Source organism: Corylus avellana, chromosome 6 (genome assembly GCF_965113065.1).
Source record: "Corylus avellana chromosome 6, dhCorAvel1.hap1.2, whole genome shotgun sequence".
Lineage (NCBI taxonomy): Eukaryota > Viridiplantae > Streptophyta > Magnoliopsida > Fagales > Betulaceae > Corylus > Corylus avellana.
Window position 1 is genome coordinate 11935758 of NC_142495.1, and position 18195 is coordinate 11953952.

Consider the following 18195-nt stretch of genomic DNA (forward strand, 5'->3'; position numbering starts at 1 on the left):
CACCCCCAGCCCCTTGGGGGTGGTCTGGCCACCCCAAATGCACCGATCCCCCCCTTTTTTTTTTCTTTTTTTTTTTTTAATTTTTTGCCAAGGGGTTGGCCGGACCACCCCCTTGGCCATGGGGGTGGTTCGACCACCCCCAAATCGGCCAGGGGAGCCACCCCCTTGGCCAAAAATGGGGTGGTCCGGCCACCCCATTTTGGCCAAGCCCGATCCTTCTCCCCCTGTAGTTTTGGGCACTTTCGAAATTTCAAGTGGGCTGGGTAGGGGTATAATGGGCATTTAACATTGAAAACTAACATATGGGTCTAAAGTGAGAGAAAATTGAAGTTTAAGGGTTCAAAATGAGAGTTTTTGAAGTTCAAGGAGGGTCTGCAAAATCCGCCGGAAGTTCAGGGGGCCTTAGTGAAATTTCCCCTTATTATTATTATTTTTTATTTTGCTTGTCTTTTTTTTTAAAAAAAAAAAAAAAAAAAAAAAAAAAAAAAAAAAATTTAATGCCTAAAACGACGTCGTTTTGGGCTAGGTAGGTGTTGTAGTTTTAGGACACAAAACGACGTAGTTTTGGGGAGGGTAAAATGGGTATAAAAAGTCAAATTGTTTGACTTTAACGTTAAAATTGTCAAAAGTGAGAGAAAACCAAAGTTCAGGGGCCTAAGTGAGAGTTTTGAAAATTCAGAGGGGGTATGTCAAAACGGCTGGAAATTCAAGGGGGCTTTCTGAAGTTTTCCAAAAAAAAAAAAGGGAAACTTCACTAAGGACATCCAAACTTCCACCCGTTTTAAAATACCCTCCCTGAACTTCAAAATCTCTCAATTTAGTCCCATGTACTTTCAATTGCTTTCAATTTTGTCCCCTCCATCAGATTTTAAACGTCACATGACGTTTATACCTCTGACTTTTGTATAAAATTTTAACTTCTAAAACGTTTTTTTTATTTTAAAAAAAACAAAAATCAGGGATATTTTGGTCTTTTTTTTTAATTTTTAACGGCTAAAATTAACGGAAAGGTCCAAATTAAGAGCAATTGAAAGTTCAGGAGACTAAATTGAGAGATTTTGAAGTTCAGAGAGGGTATTTCAAAACGGGTGAAAGTTTGGAGGTCCTTAATGAAGTTTCCCAAAAAAAATTTACAAAGATTTAGGTATTGATCAAGATTTTGCAGAATTTACAAAAATACTTACATGTAAATCTTTGAATTATATATGTATATATAAGGTATTTTAAAGATGCTAAATGAGCGATGAAATTTAAAAAAAAAATATATATATATATATATATATATATATATATATATATATATATATATTAAATTGAGAATTTTTAATTTTAATTTTTTAAAAAGTTAGTGTACCCCTCTTCTTCCAATAATCTTATCCTCGGCTCTTGTAAATGATGTGGCAATGGGACTGGGGCACAATCATAGATTTAAGGGAAAACTTCACTGAAGACCCTCGAACTTTTACCCATTTTTAAATACCCCTCCTAAACTTTAAAATCTCTCAATTTAGTCTCCTGAACTTTCAATTGCTTTCAATTTGGACCCCTCCGTCAGATTTTAAACGTTACATGACGTTTATACCCCTGACTTTTGTATAAAATTTTAACTTCCAAAACGTTTTTTTATTTAAAAAAAAACAAAAATTATGGATATTTTGGTCTTTTTTTTTAATTTTTAACGGCTAAAATTAACGGAAGCGTCCAAATTGAGAGCAATTGAAAGTTCAGAGGACTAAATTGAGAGATTTTGAAGTTTATGAGAAGTATTTCAAAACAAGTGGAAGTTCAGGAGTCTTCAGTGAAATTTTTCCTAGATTTAAGGCAGAGTATTGCACAGGATCCTTGCCGTAGATTACCATGTACAACGGTCTCCAACTAAACTGTTAACCGAAAGCACTGCAGTTCTCTCTACTACTTCTAGTTTTAGCACTCTCTCCCCCCACAAACAAACACCGAGAAAACTCTCTCTCCTCCAAGAAACACCAAGAAAGTTCTCTCTTCTCCAAGAAACACCAAGACTAGACAACAATGGCGAGACCCATTTGCTTTTGGCTACAGTACTTCGCGCTCCTGATGTCCTTCGGTGCAATCGTTTCTTATGCTAGACCACCACTACAACATCCTCAACAAGGTGATTCTTGTTCTCTTCCAATATAAATAATTTCCACCGTCTTTGACTTTCCTTCTTTTTCTCCGTTTGGTTGCTGAGAAATTGTCACTCAGGAAAGACTTTCAATATATATATAATTGCCACCCTCTTTTAATTTCTTTCTTTTTCTCCGTTTGGTTGCTGAGAAATTGTCACTAATTTGAGAAAGCCCACTTCTTTTTGTCATTAATTCTCTCCGTTTGGTTTCTGACAAAGTTCAAGAACAGAGAATAAATTGAAATTTTCTAATCAACTGATCCTAATACCACTATTTTCCATTGTTTTGCTCAAGTTTTCAATAAACCACATTCAATATTATCTTTTCCTGTAATTATATAAACCGCATTCCGTAAAAACCATTAATTTTTTAAAACCCATTACTTTCTTTCATTCAATCTTTCTCTGCGTTTGGTTTCTAAGAAAGTGCAAGAACAGGGTAACACCAATTCTGTGTCTCCAATCTTTGTACAGAGCCAAGTTACCTAAAGTTTGTGTACAACGCCACCGAACTCCCACCCCAAGACTACTATGATTACATAATTGTTGGAGGCGGCACCGCCGGGTGCCCATTGGCTGCAACACTTTCACGAGCATATAAAGTACTCGTGCTTGAACGAGGGGGAGTCGCCTACGGCAAACCCGATTTGATGAATCACGAAGGTTTCTTGACAACACTCATGGACGCCAATCCATTCGACTCCCCTGCCCAAGCCTTCACATCTGAAGAAGGGGTCTCAAACGCCCGAGGGCGCGTTCTCGGCGGCAGCACTGCGATAAACGCCGGGTTCTACAGCCGAGCCGACCGTGAATTTTATCAGAAATCGGGCGTGGATTGGGATCAAAAAGTAGTGAACAAGTCGTACGAGTGGGTCGAGAGGGCGATTGTGTTCAAGCCGGAGCTCAGGGATTGGCAATTAGCGGTTCGAGATGGGTTATTGGAAGCTGGGGTTGATCCCTTTAACGGGTTTAGGTTGGATCACGTGGAGGGAACCAAGATCGGCGGCTCGATTTTCGATAGTTATGGGAAAAGACACACCGCTGCTGATCTACTGAGCTACGCAAAACCTTCCAATATCAAGGTTTCTGTGTATGCAAGCGTGGAAAGAGTACTCCTGGCTTCATCTTCCCCGCACGCCGGCTCACGGCTATCAGCAGTCGGAGTTGCATATCGCGACAATATGGGGAGATATCACCATGCTTTAGTAGGTAAACATGGGGAGGTGATACTCTCTGCTGGCGCCATTGGAAGCCCGCAGCTGTTGCTGCTGAGTGGCATTGGTCCGCGGCCTTATCTGTCGGCTTGGGGAATTCCGGTGGCTCATCATCTCCCCTCCGTTGGGCAGTTCCTTTACGATAATCCTCGCAATGGTATCTCAATTGTGGCCCCAGTCCCTCTGGAGCAATCACTCATACAGGTGGTTGGCATAACTGAATCAGGGACTTACATCGAAGCAGCTTCCAATGTCATCCCTTTTGCATCCCCTGCTCGCTCTGTTTTCATCCGGACGCCATCCTCGCCTCTGTATCTCCCCGTGGCTACTCTCATGGAGAAGATTATTGGGCCGCTTTCAAGTGGGTCGCTGCGACTGGCTTCAACGGATATCAGGGTGAATCCAATTGTTCGATTCAACTATTTTAACAACCCGGTGGACCTCGAGCGCTGCGTGAATGGCACGCGCAAGATTGGCGATATCCTGAGGAGCCGTTCTTTGGAGAACTTCAAGTTCAGGGACTGGTTTGGCGGTCGCAGTTTTAGGTTCGTGGGGCCTGCGTTGCCCGTTGACCAATCAAACCACCGTGTAATGGAAGATTTCTGCCGCCGCACAGTTAGTACCATATGGCACTACCATGGGGGCTGTGTTGTGGGGAAGGTGGTTGATCGAAATTTCCGGTTGATTGGTATAGATGCACTCCGAGTTGTTGATGGGTCCACGTTTGGTGTGTCGCCGGGGACAAATCCTCAGTCGACTGTATTGATGCTTGGACGGTAAGTTAATGTTTTACATTTAATTACTTCATAGCCATTGATGTTTGTGGAAGAAGAGATTTGACTAATCAGTGGGTTTCTTTTGGCAGATACGTTGGATTGAAGATTCTGAGAGAGCGGATGAGATATAAATCATGACCATTGCTCTTTTGGGCTCCAATAGAGCAATGGTCTTTTGATTTCTTTTTTCTTTTTCTCATTCAAAATAATATTGTGTGATACGATCAATAAAATTCAGAATAGAATTTGTACAGATTGATTGATTTCACTTGCTCTTGATAACTTCTAAGCTCAATCAATATTGGGTGAAACACATTTTCTTCTTTGATAACTTCCGACCTGTGAATGGAAAGTCGTGAGATTGATTTGAATTAAAAATGTGATGTTCTTATCTTTATTGTATTTAGTGTTTTTATATGATATGTCAAATTTCTATTAAAAGCTATAAAATAAACTAGACTCTTGAATTAGCTTAATAATGACACTAATTTCACTGCGATTAAAACACTAGACGTGTGCAGAATGAATCTAAATCCAATATTTAATTAAATTTGATTTTTTTTTTTTTGGCTTCAATTAATGAAATTCTAGTTGGTCGATTTCTTTGATGGATTAGATTTAACCACATCCTATAAGTCTTTTAATTTGGGCCGGGCCGGGTTTAGCCCACTTGAGTTTCCATTAGCATTTTAAGCCTGTAACACCTATAAAACATAGATAAATAACATATATAAAACGAAGACTACAAAAATGTACTGATTTCATGCACAAAGCCAACTCTCACCAATAACCCAAGCAGCTCCCAACGCCACCAATTGAACACCAATAAGCTAATAAAAACGTACACTTTCTCCTACACCCAGCAACGCACAGATTTGCAGGGCGGACCTAGGTGCAGCTTTGAGGGGCTGTTGCCCCCCTCCCCACAAACTTTAAAGCTCTCCAATACCCTTAAAAACTTTTTTTTTCCCCCTAAAAATTTTTTTTATAGTTTTGCCCCGCAAACCTAGTGTAGTTTCACCCCTTATGCTTTGGATATTATAGTGGATTCTTCCTACTAAGCCAACTGTCATGTCTATATAAGACACACTACGAGTAATTGGGGAAATGTATAGATTTTTATATGCTTTTTTTTATTTTTTCTTATTTTTATGATATTGCTCTAAAAAAATAATGAGATTATTTGCACAAAGTAAGATCAAAGGGTTGTTCATTTGACCTTCATTATTTAAAAGTACCTCATAAACGAAGGTAAACGTTATAGTCTAATCTTGAAAGATTGCGTGTCAATAGATTGAATTGCACCGAGTAATATACTTTGGGAGGCATGAATCAACTTTTAAGGACAACGTTCTTGCTTAATTCTATAGCATTATGAGATATTTTCATACTCCATTTTTCATCTCTTGTATTTTATTTATTTTATTGTTAACTTTCATATTGTAATTATTTTATTAATATCAATGTGAATTTGTGTATCATCCAAAATTATTTCCAATAAACTTTATGGATAAACGGTGGCATCATGAGAAGATGACATTCAAAATGAATATTTTTATTATTATTATTATTATTTTATTTTTCAAAATAAGGAGATTCCCAAGCGGCTTCCGAGTATCACATTGACATCATATTTCTTCCCCACTTAAATAATAGGTTGTCTTTTTATTTATTTATTAATGTGGTTTATTTTTCTCATGTAATTCTTCATTGGTAGACGAAATTCATGGGCAAGAGTGAGCTAATAATCTATTATCTACGCCTCATTTCTACTTTACCAAATATATCCCTGGAGGCCACAATAATTTTACCTTATATTTGCATCTCTATTATAACTTTACACCGTAGACTAAATACATATAGCAATTGGATACGTTAAAATATAATAAAAATTTTATATTTTACCCATAAAAATTTATGTGGCAAAATACTATATTATTTTTTTTTTGTTGTCTTTTTCTCTCCACAAAAAAATAATGTGACATCTTATCACTTGAGTTTTTATACGTAAAATATAAAATTTTTATTAAATTTCTAACATTTCTCTATAGCAATATTAATATTGGTATAAATATTTTTCTCACAATATTTTGTTTACCTTTTCCGAGATTCGCCGCTCGACTTTTGTAATATATAAATATAAAAGCATGCATGTTCTTCTTTCTGTTGCATGGGGCATATTGCCGGAGCCATGTCCATAGATTCCATTGGGCAGCATTAAATAATGTCTGTTCTTTTTATTTTTATTTTTATTTATTTATTTCGTGGGTGGTAGGCCTAAGTACTAGGTACTTGGTAGCTCTCTACCCTTGCACACGTTTCCGTCCAACTTCAGTCCTCCATGTAAAGGAGCACGAGTAGTTACTGTTTCACTTTCCTTTCTTGCAAGAAACAAAGTGGGAATCTCTTTCCCCAATATCTTATTTCCTGCTTTTAGCATTGTATTTTTAATTTCAACAAATAAGTTTTAAGTTTTCTTCTAATTTCAAATATATATATTTTGTCCAATTAATTAACGATATGCTAGGTCTGATAAATCAATTAATATCATGTAATTGTGTGTCATATCATGTACCAATTGTATATGCAAATTACAAAATGGCACAGTTCTTTTGAATTACAAATATATCCCTAATAAAAAATAAAAAAATTCACTTTTTCATATTGTCATTTTTCAAACGCACTCTTAAATAAGATTCCTTCCGTTTAAAAATGCTCTTTTAATAAGAAACGTCGCAAGATCAAACACACTCCAAAGGGTAGCACCAAAAGCAAACCCTAGTTTGCTTCATTATTACTTGAAATGTGGGTAATTAAATCACTAAGTGAAAACTCGAGCTCAAAAAGCTTAGCTCTAAAACCCTAGGTTTCTTCATTGCCTCCTTTGAGAGACTTTTCCACCTCCTCAATGAGTGCCTTTGGGGAAGAGATATGGCTTCCGTCCTCCTCCCCTCTTCCCCTTCTTGTTGGTGTCTTCTCCTGTTATTCCTCTTCACTTCGGTCTTCTCTATTTCTCCTTCTCATCGCATCTCCAATTCTCTTACAGTTGGTTTTCTCCATGTTCTCGATCACTCTTTGCCCACTTGCCACCCTCAGTTGCACTACACCTCGATATTGGCATAAATTTCATATTCGGTTTTGATGTAGTACCGGGAGAAAATTCTCTCCTGGGAAATAATTTTCTCCTTTTCCCTGGAAAAGAGAATTTTCTCCCTTTCCCAGGAGAAAATAAAAATTCTCTCCCGAGAAAGAATTTTCTCCTTTTCTCGGGAGAAGAGAATTTTCTCCCTTTGCCAGGAGAAAAGAATTTTCTCCCTTCCCCAGGAGAAAATTTTCTCTCAACCTAGACATTAATTCCGGGTGAAACTTCTCTCAACCGAGACTACTTGTCCCCGGGCTCAACGACTATTGATCTGGGACAACTTGTTTCCCGAGCATAACACCTGGAATCACAGTTTTGACGTTTGCCAAAATCTGCCAGCGCCGAAAGAATAATGTCAGGATAAGGAAGCCCGCAATATTGTCAGAGCCGGGAAGGCCGCAAAGTTGAAAGCCACAATTTTTGTCAGAACCAGGAATATGTCAGAACCGTCAATGTCAAGTGCAAGGGAATAATCATAGCCACAAAGCACATGTCAGATCTACCAACCAAAAAGGGGTCTATTTTAGGCCAATCATGTTAAGACCGTAATTTTAGGATAGAATAATTTAGATTACTTTATTATGCTTTCTTTAAGTTAGAATATTTTTATTGCTTTTCCTTTTCTATAAATCGGAACGCATCTGTAACATTTGAAAAACAATTCCAATTTTTATCAATCAAATATATCTGAGAATTCTCTTAATTTTCTCTGCAGAGAACTTATCTGTAACACTCCCAAAATTAGCCTTAACTAATCTGGCAGGATTACTAGCAATTACCCCAATTAAGCCAACTTCTGACCAAATGAGGAATCGCCCCTCCAAGCATTATTAGAGTTAATGCATAGGAAGGGGAAATAAAATCTGAGAAACTATAAAATCATTACTTGACGAGTTTATTCCTCAAAAATAGACATGGAGTAACTAAGCAGAATTAATGAACAAACCTAGTATCACCAAATAAATCCTTAAAGGAATTCTGAAGTGGCAACCGTATTACCCTTGGGTTCTAAGGCCAGACTTCCTATAAAGGTAATAACAATGTGAGTCTAAAGACTTAGTAAGTAAACCTCACAATTTAGGTATGACATTAGCCTCATTAAGCGGAAGTAAACGTGCAGTTTGAGTAAGAAATCAAGGATTGGTGTTGCCTCCATTAATACACTATATATTAGGGTTTTGTTTACAGAAGAGTGTGGTGTACTACCAATGACAATCACATAAGTATTTTAATGCAGAAAAAATAATGTTTTATAGGCCATAACTATCATATATGGTCTACCCAAGATATTACCCATTCCTAGCAAGGTTGACACTATCCCGAACGACCTATAATACAACACCGGTGCCTCGGATATTATATGCTACCGTACATAACACTAGAGGCACGACTGAGTCCGACCTTGGGTGGCCTACATTGCTAATGATGTCCATCCTGTAATGACCGCCCGTAGAGGTGGGCACGGGTCGGGGCAGGGCGGGTATTGGCTTTTTTTCCACCCGCCCCGCACTCTGTGGGTTTGGGAAATTCCAACCCGTCACCCACAAAAAATAACAGTTCCCGCTCGGGTTTGGGTATTGCGGGGCGGGTTGAATAGGCGCAGGTTTTGCGGGGCGGGTAGGGTAAGAATCAAAGCATCAAAATTTTCTCTTCCAACGATTTTCTCAGCAAGCAAATAGAGGATTTTCTTAGCAAGCAAACAGATCAAGGGAAAGAAGGAGAAGAAGAGAAGAAAATCAGAGGGAAAGAAAGAGAAGAAAATCAGATAGAAAGGAGAAAAAATTTAACTAATCGATCACAAGTCACAACTTACCTCATGATTCATGAGAACCTAATAATCTAAGGGAAGAACCATGGTCCATAATTCCATCTTTCTCTCTCTCTCACCGTAAATTCATTTCTCTCTTTCTCTTCTTTATCTCTCTTTCTCACTGATTCTCCCTCCATTTCACTCTCTCCGACTCCTTCTCAATTTCCTTGTCTTTTCGTCTTCGAGCTCTTTGGATGTCGGCAGAAAGAGCATGGGTCGGAGCTAGGTGATGGAAGCTGCGTGGAGGGGGAAAGAAGGAGAAGAAGAAGAAGAAGAAAATCAGAGGGAAAGAATGAGAAAATTCTCTTGCTGGATGGAAGCGTGAAATGAGAGAAAATAGGGAGTGGGTGGGAGATATTTGGGTTTTTAGTGTTAGGTTCATGGGCGGGTAGAATCGGGGCAGGGCGGGTACCTGCATGAAAAAAAATTCTAAACCGACTACCCGACCCGCCCTGCACGAGTTGGAGAAATTTTACCCAAACCCGCAAAAATACACATAAAACCCGGTCGGGGTGGGGCGGGTTTTTGCCCAGCCCTAACCACCCGTTAAGGCTACGCCGGCCTTAAAACAACCATTGGATCCAAGACCCATATAACACACACATTTGACCATATTAAGTCTACATAGTAAGCCCATAGCTGTTATACCGCACGTACCGGTGTACCATATCATACAATGCATCTTAACAATCAATTTATAAGATAGTTACCAAGTAATTATAAAAGTAGGCATGCTCAAATCACACTCGTGGTCAGTCAACTAACATATCCCATGTTTTTTAAGGAAAAGCTCGTAAGTGTTTACTTACCTCGCACATTTGCGTGATTCTTCTGGCATAGCCAAAACCTGCTATAACGGAACACACCATTATACAAAATGCTAGAGGGTCCTCACGAATAAAATACTAGGCCTTCTCTAACCAAAGGATGGCTAAACTCTAAAATATACGTGAACGAGGCTTAAGGCAAATGCCTAGCTCCCTGGCCGTACGCCCGGCCCCAAGGGCGTACGTCCGGTCAATGAGTTAGGCAAACTACCAAGGCTCAGACGGTGCTTTAGGGTTCCTACATTATTTCTAGGCTACTATATCACTTCTAAGCAAGTAAATAAACTCATGCAACGTAAGAGAACTTAACACCCTGAAATTTAAGGAAGCTTTTGAAAACATTATTGTTTTTGCAAGAAAGGCTTAATAAAAACTCTTTGGAAAGCTCCCATTTTTAAGCAAGCACTAAAACAGTAATGGAAATATAAAATGGGCAGGAGGTTACCTCAAAATTAGGTAGGGACAATTGCTCCTTCTCACCAAAAACTCCATCTCACTTTACCACTCTCAAGAACACAATCTCTTGGGGTTTTTGCAGCCTAGGGGCGTGCCAACAGGTGGAAAATGGCGCGTGGGGTGGAAGGGGATAGGGGTATTTACATGGGAGGGGTGCTACCAACTCTCCAGAAAAGCAGCGGACATCCACTAACCCTAGCATACGTCTGGTACTATTTACACAGTGGATAAAAGGGTGTAGTGTACGTCCAGGTATTAACTAAGGGTTCTTCTGAAAAGTAGTGTACGTATGTGTGGTCCCGCGTACGTCCGTGTACTATTTGTAGAGCGTGCGTCCGGTGGTCTCTCCACATACGTCTGCACTAGAAACAAGGGCGGACGTCTGCCCAACCCTATTGTACGTCCACTCCAGAGGATTAGTGTTTAGGCTCAACATTTCGGAGGGGTTTAAGGCTTACTATGCTACATTTAAGAGCTTGGGTTCCTTGTTAAAACCAAATTTTGTTAAGAGCTTCCTCAATCGTTCTTTGTAAAAATTCTTTTTAAAATTAAAAAGAGTTGTTTTTATCGGGGTATTACACTATCTTACAATTTGTGGATTGTGTTGCGTGTCAATCTACGGATTAAGCGCAGTTTATCAACGCAGAAGCTCCTAACCCTTTGGTTACCAAGTCTTCCGCTACGCCAGTTGGTATCAGAGCAGGCATTATCCTGATCATGACCAATCAGTGCATTGGTGACAACCCCCTTAACAACGCAGCTTGTCATGGGGAGGCTCCTACTAGAGCCGAATTTCAGACTCTCAAACAGTCCATGCATACCCAATAGCAAGCTATGCAGCAGGTGCAAGAAGCCTTGGAGTGTTTGGAGACCAGATTCAATCAAACTCGCTGGGATCAAGACCAAGGAGATGACGGAATCCGGGTAAGGGCCATCCACCACCCTCCATTGGTTGATCAACCCCAACCATTTGACTGCAACAGCGATGAGGAAGATTACGTTGATAAAGTCTTTGGCAAGGCTCACGGTATAGGTCCAGGCGGAGGCAGACATAGAGGTGGCAAAGGTGGAGCCAGCTACGGAGTTTACTGGCCCAGAGATGTTGGCTTTATGAGGAATGCTGCTGACCGTGAAGATGTTTATGGTGAACCACCATGGCATCAACACTACGGCATGGAGGAATTCAGGGAGTACCGTATGAAGATTGATCTACCCTCTTTTCATGGTCATCTTCACATTGAAGATTTCCTTGATAGGATCATGGAGGTAGAAAGATTCTTTGAATACATGAGTATTCAAGAGGAAAGAAAGGTGAAGTTGGTGGCTTACAAGTTCAAGGGTGGAGCCTTAGCTTGGTGGGAACGATTGCAGCTTTCCCTTTCCAATGAAGGCAAAAGACCCGTGACATCTTGGCTTAAGACAAAACGGCTACTCAATGCCCGGTTCCTACCACCAGATTTCGAGCAACGGTTATTCCAACAGTACCATAAGTGCCGGCAAGGAGCTCGCACAGTCCAGGCGTATGTAATTGATTTCTACCGACTATTTGCCCGAAATGATTTGATGGAAACTGAAGCCCAGCAAGTAGCTCGATTTATTGGAGGATTGCACTTGCCAATCCAAGACAAGGTGTCCATGGCGCATGTCTTCACACTCGCTAAAGCTGTTAGTTTGGCCTCCCATGCAGAGAAGCAGTTGGAGCGGACTCAAGCTTCAACTTGGAAGCTGAACCCAGGCAATCCAGGGAGATCTACGGAGAACCAGGGAAAGCAGCCTATGTTCTCCACCAAGATAACTATTCAAACTACCACACCCGGAGGAAGGGTAACCAGAGGCAGCAATGGTCAGAAACAATCGGTGGCCATTCCACCTCACAACATTCCTTATGCGAGAGCCGGACCAAAAAAGTGTTTCAGGTGCAACCAACCAGGGCATCGATCTAATCAATGTCCGATAAGGCAAATGGTGAACCTTGTTGAAATCGGAACCGGAGAAGAAGTGGAGGATTACGATGAGGAAGAAACCGAGAATGATGAGCCCGGATATGAAGCCACAAAAGCCTTTGTAGATGAAGGTGTCTTATTGTCACGATCTTTAGTGATCCAGCGGGTACTCTTAATCTCGGGACAAGAAGACCAAGCTCAAAGACACAAGATTTTTCGCACTCGTTGCACAGTCAACCAACGAGTCTGTGATGTCATCATCGATGGAGGCAGTGGAGAAAACATAGTGTCTAAGGTGATGGTTGCAAAGTTAGGCCTCACTACCGAGAGACACCCGGCACCGTACAAGATCGGATGGATCTGTCCAAGGTGATGGTTGCAAAGTTAGGCCTCACTACCGAGAGACACCCGGCACCGTACAAGATTGGGTGGATCAAGTGGGGCACGAAAACACTTGTTACCGAAAGATGCCATTTCACGTTTTCAATCGGTAAACACTATTCTGTCTCACTACTTTGTAATGTTGTTGAAATGGATGCTTGCCATATTATTTTGGAAAGGCCATGGCAGTATGACGTGGATGCCCAACATAAGGGCCTGGACAACGTCTATATTGTTTTTCGTGATGGCCGAAAAATCATATTCCGACCCTTGAAGGAAAACCTAGATGAAGTTCCTGTTCGGGCCAAGATGCAACCTATTTTGGTGACAAAAACAGCTGAGTTTTTGGAAGAAGTCAAGGGTGGCCAGGAGATAATTGCTTTAGTACCCAAAGATGCAACCCCTTTGACTGAACCTATAACATCCCCAGCCTGTTAAGGCTAAGTTTGCCACTTTTCTTCTTTTAAAACAAAAAGTTTTGCAAAGATCTATAAGGTCTATCAGAGTACTTATTACAAATTATTGGATAATTTATTCCCGCCCCATTCCAGCCTTGTATTCCAGCTTGCTCCTTACCTAAGAACAAGAAATAAAACTAAATGAGCCCAAAGGGGGCCTAGTAAGCAAAATCCACAATCATAAATAGTTTTACTCATTGTTCCCAGTTTTGAAAAATGTTTTCACAAATAAATATACAATCAGTCATAATAGTATATATATGTACAATTGCATCTCCCGTAGTATATATATACTATTACATCTAGCAATAGATCATCGTCGTAATTCATCATTATAAAAAATCATCATAAAACATTATTATAATTCATCGTTAGAAATCATCAATGCATTTATCTTTAGTCATTATCTGACAATAGGGCCCATGTACACTGTTACCCCCTGTGTACGAGGGTTGCGGGTCCTTGTGACCATGGCACTGAACTGTGTCCTCAGCCATGTCCGACCGTCAATTAACTCTTATTGGTGCACTCAACGGTCATGTCGATGGAATAGCATCTTCTTGCATAGCCTCTTTTAGAGGTTTCGCCTCTATCCGAGTATCGGTACTGAACTCCTCTCATTCTTACTTATCTTGGGGCCAAAAATACTCTCCTCCATACATGTGCCCTCATTTTATAAACATTTATCTCATCTCTTGTACTTCTCATGATGCATCTTAGGGCAACAGGTAGAAGGGTTTACCATCATTCTTATTTATTTTGTTTTTTATAATCATCATCATTTCTCAAGTTTCTTTTTTCTAAAATTGAAACTTTTCCAAATATAAACTTACTGTATTAGAAAGCATTTAAAAGAAATAGAAGCTTTCTAAATAATTCATTTAGAAATTTTTCATTCATGCAACATATCTCCATGATGATAGATAAAATAATTATTTACAGTTTAATACAAGAATATATAAATAGCATGACATGAAGTAATTTTAGAAGGAGTAGTGAATTTACTTACCTCTAAACTAAAGCTATAAGCAGTCTTTAAACTGCTAATTAATCATCTTGAAAAAAATATTTTGTTGTTCAATTTTGTTTATTCTCAACTAAATTAATAACAATTCACAAAAATCAATTAACTCTCCACTGCCCAACAGTCAACTAAGAATAAGACTTTAAACATCAAACCCCCAAAATACCACTCACGGGTTCTTCCAAAAATTGACACCCAGCAATTAAGAACAACCCATTCGGCTAAGCCTCAAGAAATCTAATCAGGAATTACCAAAATCAAATACTCGAGTCTACTCTTTTAGGGAAGTTAACCCATTAAAATTCAACCCGCAACATCTTATAACTCAGCCAAAAAATAGAGAATTACCTCCCAAAACTAATTCAAAATCCTCAAGAGTGAAACCACCCAATATCATCCTGATTAAATCAAAAGGTTCTCATCTAAGACCCATTACTCAACTTAAAATCAAATACCCATAGATAAAGGATGAAGAATTTTACCTTTGAAGAACCCATTTTTATTATTTTGCAAATCTCTCTTGGCCAACTTCTCAATCTTTGTTTCCCCCCCTCAGCATCTCACCCTCTTTCTCTTTCTCATGCTTCTCTATCCATCTCTCACTCTATTGCAACATCTCTCTCCCCATGTCTTCTCTTTCTTACATCTGTAAGGCTCCCTCTCTCTATCTTCTCGTTTCTTGCTCTCCCTTAGGTAATAAAGGAATGAAAGTAGATGAAGTCAAGAAAATGAAAAAAAAAAAAAAAAAAAAAAGTCTAAGCCGAGTGGTAAGAGAAGGAAGGAAGAAAAATGAAAGGAGTAATGAGTGGTATAGGTGGCGTTGAGGAAAGTGGGGGAAGAGAGGGGTTGGTGTGTTGGTAGAAAAATAAGAAAGGAAGAAAAGACAGTGGGTGGGAGCTTCATGGAAAAAGAGATAAGAGTGTGAAAATAGAGGAATAAATAAAGGAAAAGGAAGAAAATGGTGTGCATTATGTATGAAGGGGTCCGGTCCTGTATAATAAGAGATGAGCATTATTAACAACACCTTGGGCCCAATCCTTATTAAAATTATATCTAATTTCATCTAAAAATTCTCACACCCTTCTTCGTTTGCTAACATCAAATAGCTATCCGTCAAAGCTAATTTTCCTTCAAATGTATAATATGTATCATTATACCATCATATCTCTTAAAGTCACAAACTAAATTATCAAGCTATAATCTATCCTAAACCTTAGGATGTAATGATCTCAAATAAAAATTCATTCCTATAATACTCATATAATCCATAAATTCTTCAAGAACAAATCTCATTACTTAATATAAATATTAAAATAATATTATCTTCAAATTAATATCTTTAAATGAGGATTTTAAATCTGGGGTGCTACAGAACCAACCATTGTCGAGCCAATGTGTGAGATGTTGGAAGACTTCTGGGACATCACACCAGATGAAACGCCAGAAGGACTTCCACCCATGCGAGATATCTAACACTGTATTGACTTAGTGCTGAGAGCTAGTCTTCCGAACCTTCCACACTATTAGATGAGTCCTAAGGAGAATGAGATCTTGCAGGGGCAAGTAGAGGAGCTTATGAGGAAGGGCCACTTGCGGGAGAGCATGAGTCCATGCCTAGTACCGGCCCTGCTAATACCAAAGAAAGACGAAAGCTGGCGGATGTGCGTGTATAGTCGGGCAATCAACAAGATCACAGTGAATATAGATTTCCTATCCCCTGGATAGGTGATATGTTTGATATGTTGTCCGTAGCCAAAATCTTTTCGAAGATTGATCTAAGGAGTGGGTATCATCAGATCCGAATTAGACACGAAGATGAATGGAAAATTGTATTCAAAACCAAGGAAGGACTATGAATGGAAGGTGATGCCATTCGGACTTTCCAATGCACCCAGTACATTCATGCCGCTAATGCACCAGGTACTAAAGCCTTTAATCGAAAAATTCGTTGTTGTTTATTTCGATGATATCCTTATTTATAGCCGCAATCCGGAAGAAAATTTGAGCCACGTATGGGAGGTGATGGAGACCATGCATGCAAACCAGCTATTTGTCAACTTGAAGAAGTGCAGTGTCATGATGGACCGGCTATTATTCCTCAGGTTTATAGTCAGTTCAAACGGGATTCGAGTTGATGAAGAGAAGGTGAGAGCTATTGGAGAATTGCCTACACCCAGGACAATGGGTGAAGCCCGAAGGTTTCACGAGTTGGCAACCTTCTACCGGAGGTTTGTCTGGAACTTTAGAAGCATTATAGCTCCTATCACCGAGTGTATGAAGAAAGGCAAATTCCATTGGGGTGAAGAATCTACTAGGAGTTTCGAAATCATCAAGGAGAAGCTGTACACGCCACCGGTCTTAGTCTTACCCAACTTCGACAAATTGCTTGAAGTTGAGTGTGATGCATCAATTGCCGGAATTGGGGCGGTGTTGTCTCAAGAAGGAAAACCTGTTGAGTTTTTCAGTGAGAAACAAGGCAGAAATGGTCAACCTATGAACAAGAACTATATGCTATTCTAAGAGCATTAAAAGTCTGGGAACACTACCTTATTCAACGGGCGTTCATCTTGTACACCGACCATCAAGCCCTGAAGTTCATCAACAGCCAAAGGAACTTGAACCAGATGCTTGCCTAGTGGGTATCTTACATTCAACGGTTCACTTTCTCACTAAAGCACAAATCAGGCAAGTTGAACCGGGTAGCTGACGATTTGAGCTGCCGAGCTACACTGTTGGTGACTTTACAAGCTGACATAACCGGATTTGAATGTCTCAAGGAGCTGCTTGAGACGAATGAAGATTTTGGTGAGACTTGGAGGCGTTGCACCATCGGGACACCTGTACCAGAGATGCATATCCAGGAGGGATATCTCTTCTGGGGCAACCGGCTCTGCATTCCACAGAGTTCACTTAGAGAGCAAGTTATCCGAGAATTGCATGGTGGAGGATTAGGAGGAAAGTGTCCAAGGGACAATCTCAAAACACGGGCCTATACATGCCATTGCCAATTCTGGAAGCACCTTGGGAGGACGTGTCCATGGATTTTGTTTTTGGACTCCCGAGAACTCAAAGAGGAGCTGACTCTATCATGGTGATTGTGGATAGATTTTCCAAAATGGCTCACTTTGTTACTTGTAGGAAAACATCAGATGTTGTACAAGTGGCCAATCTTTTCTTCCGAGAAGTAGTGAGATTACACGGCGTGCCAAGGTCAATCACTTCTGACCAGGACCCCAAATTCCTTTCCTACTTTTAGAGGACACTTTGGAGGCGGTTTGACACAGCCTTAAACTTCAATAGCACTAGCCATCCACAGACGGACAGGCAAACTAAGGTTATGAACCGGACATTGGGTAACTTACTTCGCTATATCGCTGGAGATAAAAAAAAGCAGTGGGACCTGGCTTTAGCTCAGGCCAAGTTTACTTATAACAATATGATGAGCATATCAACTGGGAAAGCGTCGTTTGAGGTTGTGTATGGAAGGGCTCTAAGACTTGCAGTAGACCTTGCAAATCTACCGAAGTTACCCGGAGCAAGTATAGCAGTTGAACACTTGGTGGAAAGTGTGAAGTCAACCCATGAGGAAGTTCGTCAACACCTCAAAAAGACTTATGCAAAATATAAAAAAGCAGCAGATAAGGGTCGGAGATCCAAAGTCTTTCAAGAAGGTGATTTAATTATGGTGTATCTGCGCAAGGGACGATAACCAACCGGGACTTCTGAAAAAATGAAGAAAAAAAAGTACAGACCTTGCAAAATCATTAAGAAAATCAATGATAATGCCTATGTTGTTGATCTTCCGGATAATCTAACCATTTCCTCAACATTCAATGTAGCAGACATATTTGAATATTTTCTGCCACAGGATTCTGGTTCTAACTCGAGGACGAATTATTTTCAAGAAGGGGAGACTAATGTAGTATCGGGAGAAAATTCTCTCCCGCGAAATAATTTTCTCCTTTTCCAAAGAGTAGAGAATTTTCTCCCTTTCCCGGGAGAAAAGAAAAATTCTCTC

General features: G+C 39.9%; 2 protein-coding genes across 2 annotated transcripts; both read left to right on the plus strand.

Moving 5' to 3' along the window:
* Positions 1-1932: 1932 nt before the first annotated feature.
* Positions 1933-4296, plus strand: LOC132187742 (Glucose-methanol-choline (GMC) oxidoreductase family protein). Its single transcript, XM_059602160.2, has 3 exons — positions 1933-2131; positions 2621-4136; positions 4226-4296. Exons 1-3 carry the CDS (start codon positions 2029-2031, stop codon positions 4272-4274), a joined length of 1668 nt encoding a protein of 555 aa, XP_059458143.1. The 5' UTR covers positions 1933-2028; the 3' UTR covers positions 4275-4296.
* Positions 4297-15992: 11696 nt separating this feature from the next.
* On the plus strand, positions 15993-17886 carry LOC148584885 (uncharacterized). The gene is made up of 3 exons (XM_088517554.1): positions 15993-16662; positions 16863-17098; positions 17434-17886. The coding sequence occupies exons 1-3, from the start codon at positions 15993-15995 to the stop codon at positions 17884-17886; spliced, it is 1359 nt and encodes a 452-aa protein (XP_088373680.1).
* Positions 17887-18195: the final 309 nt, after the last annotated feature.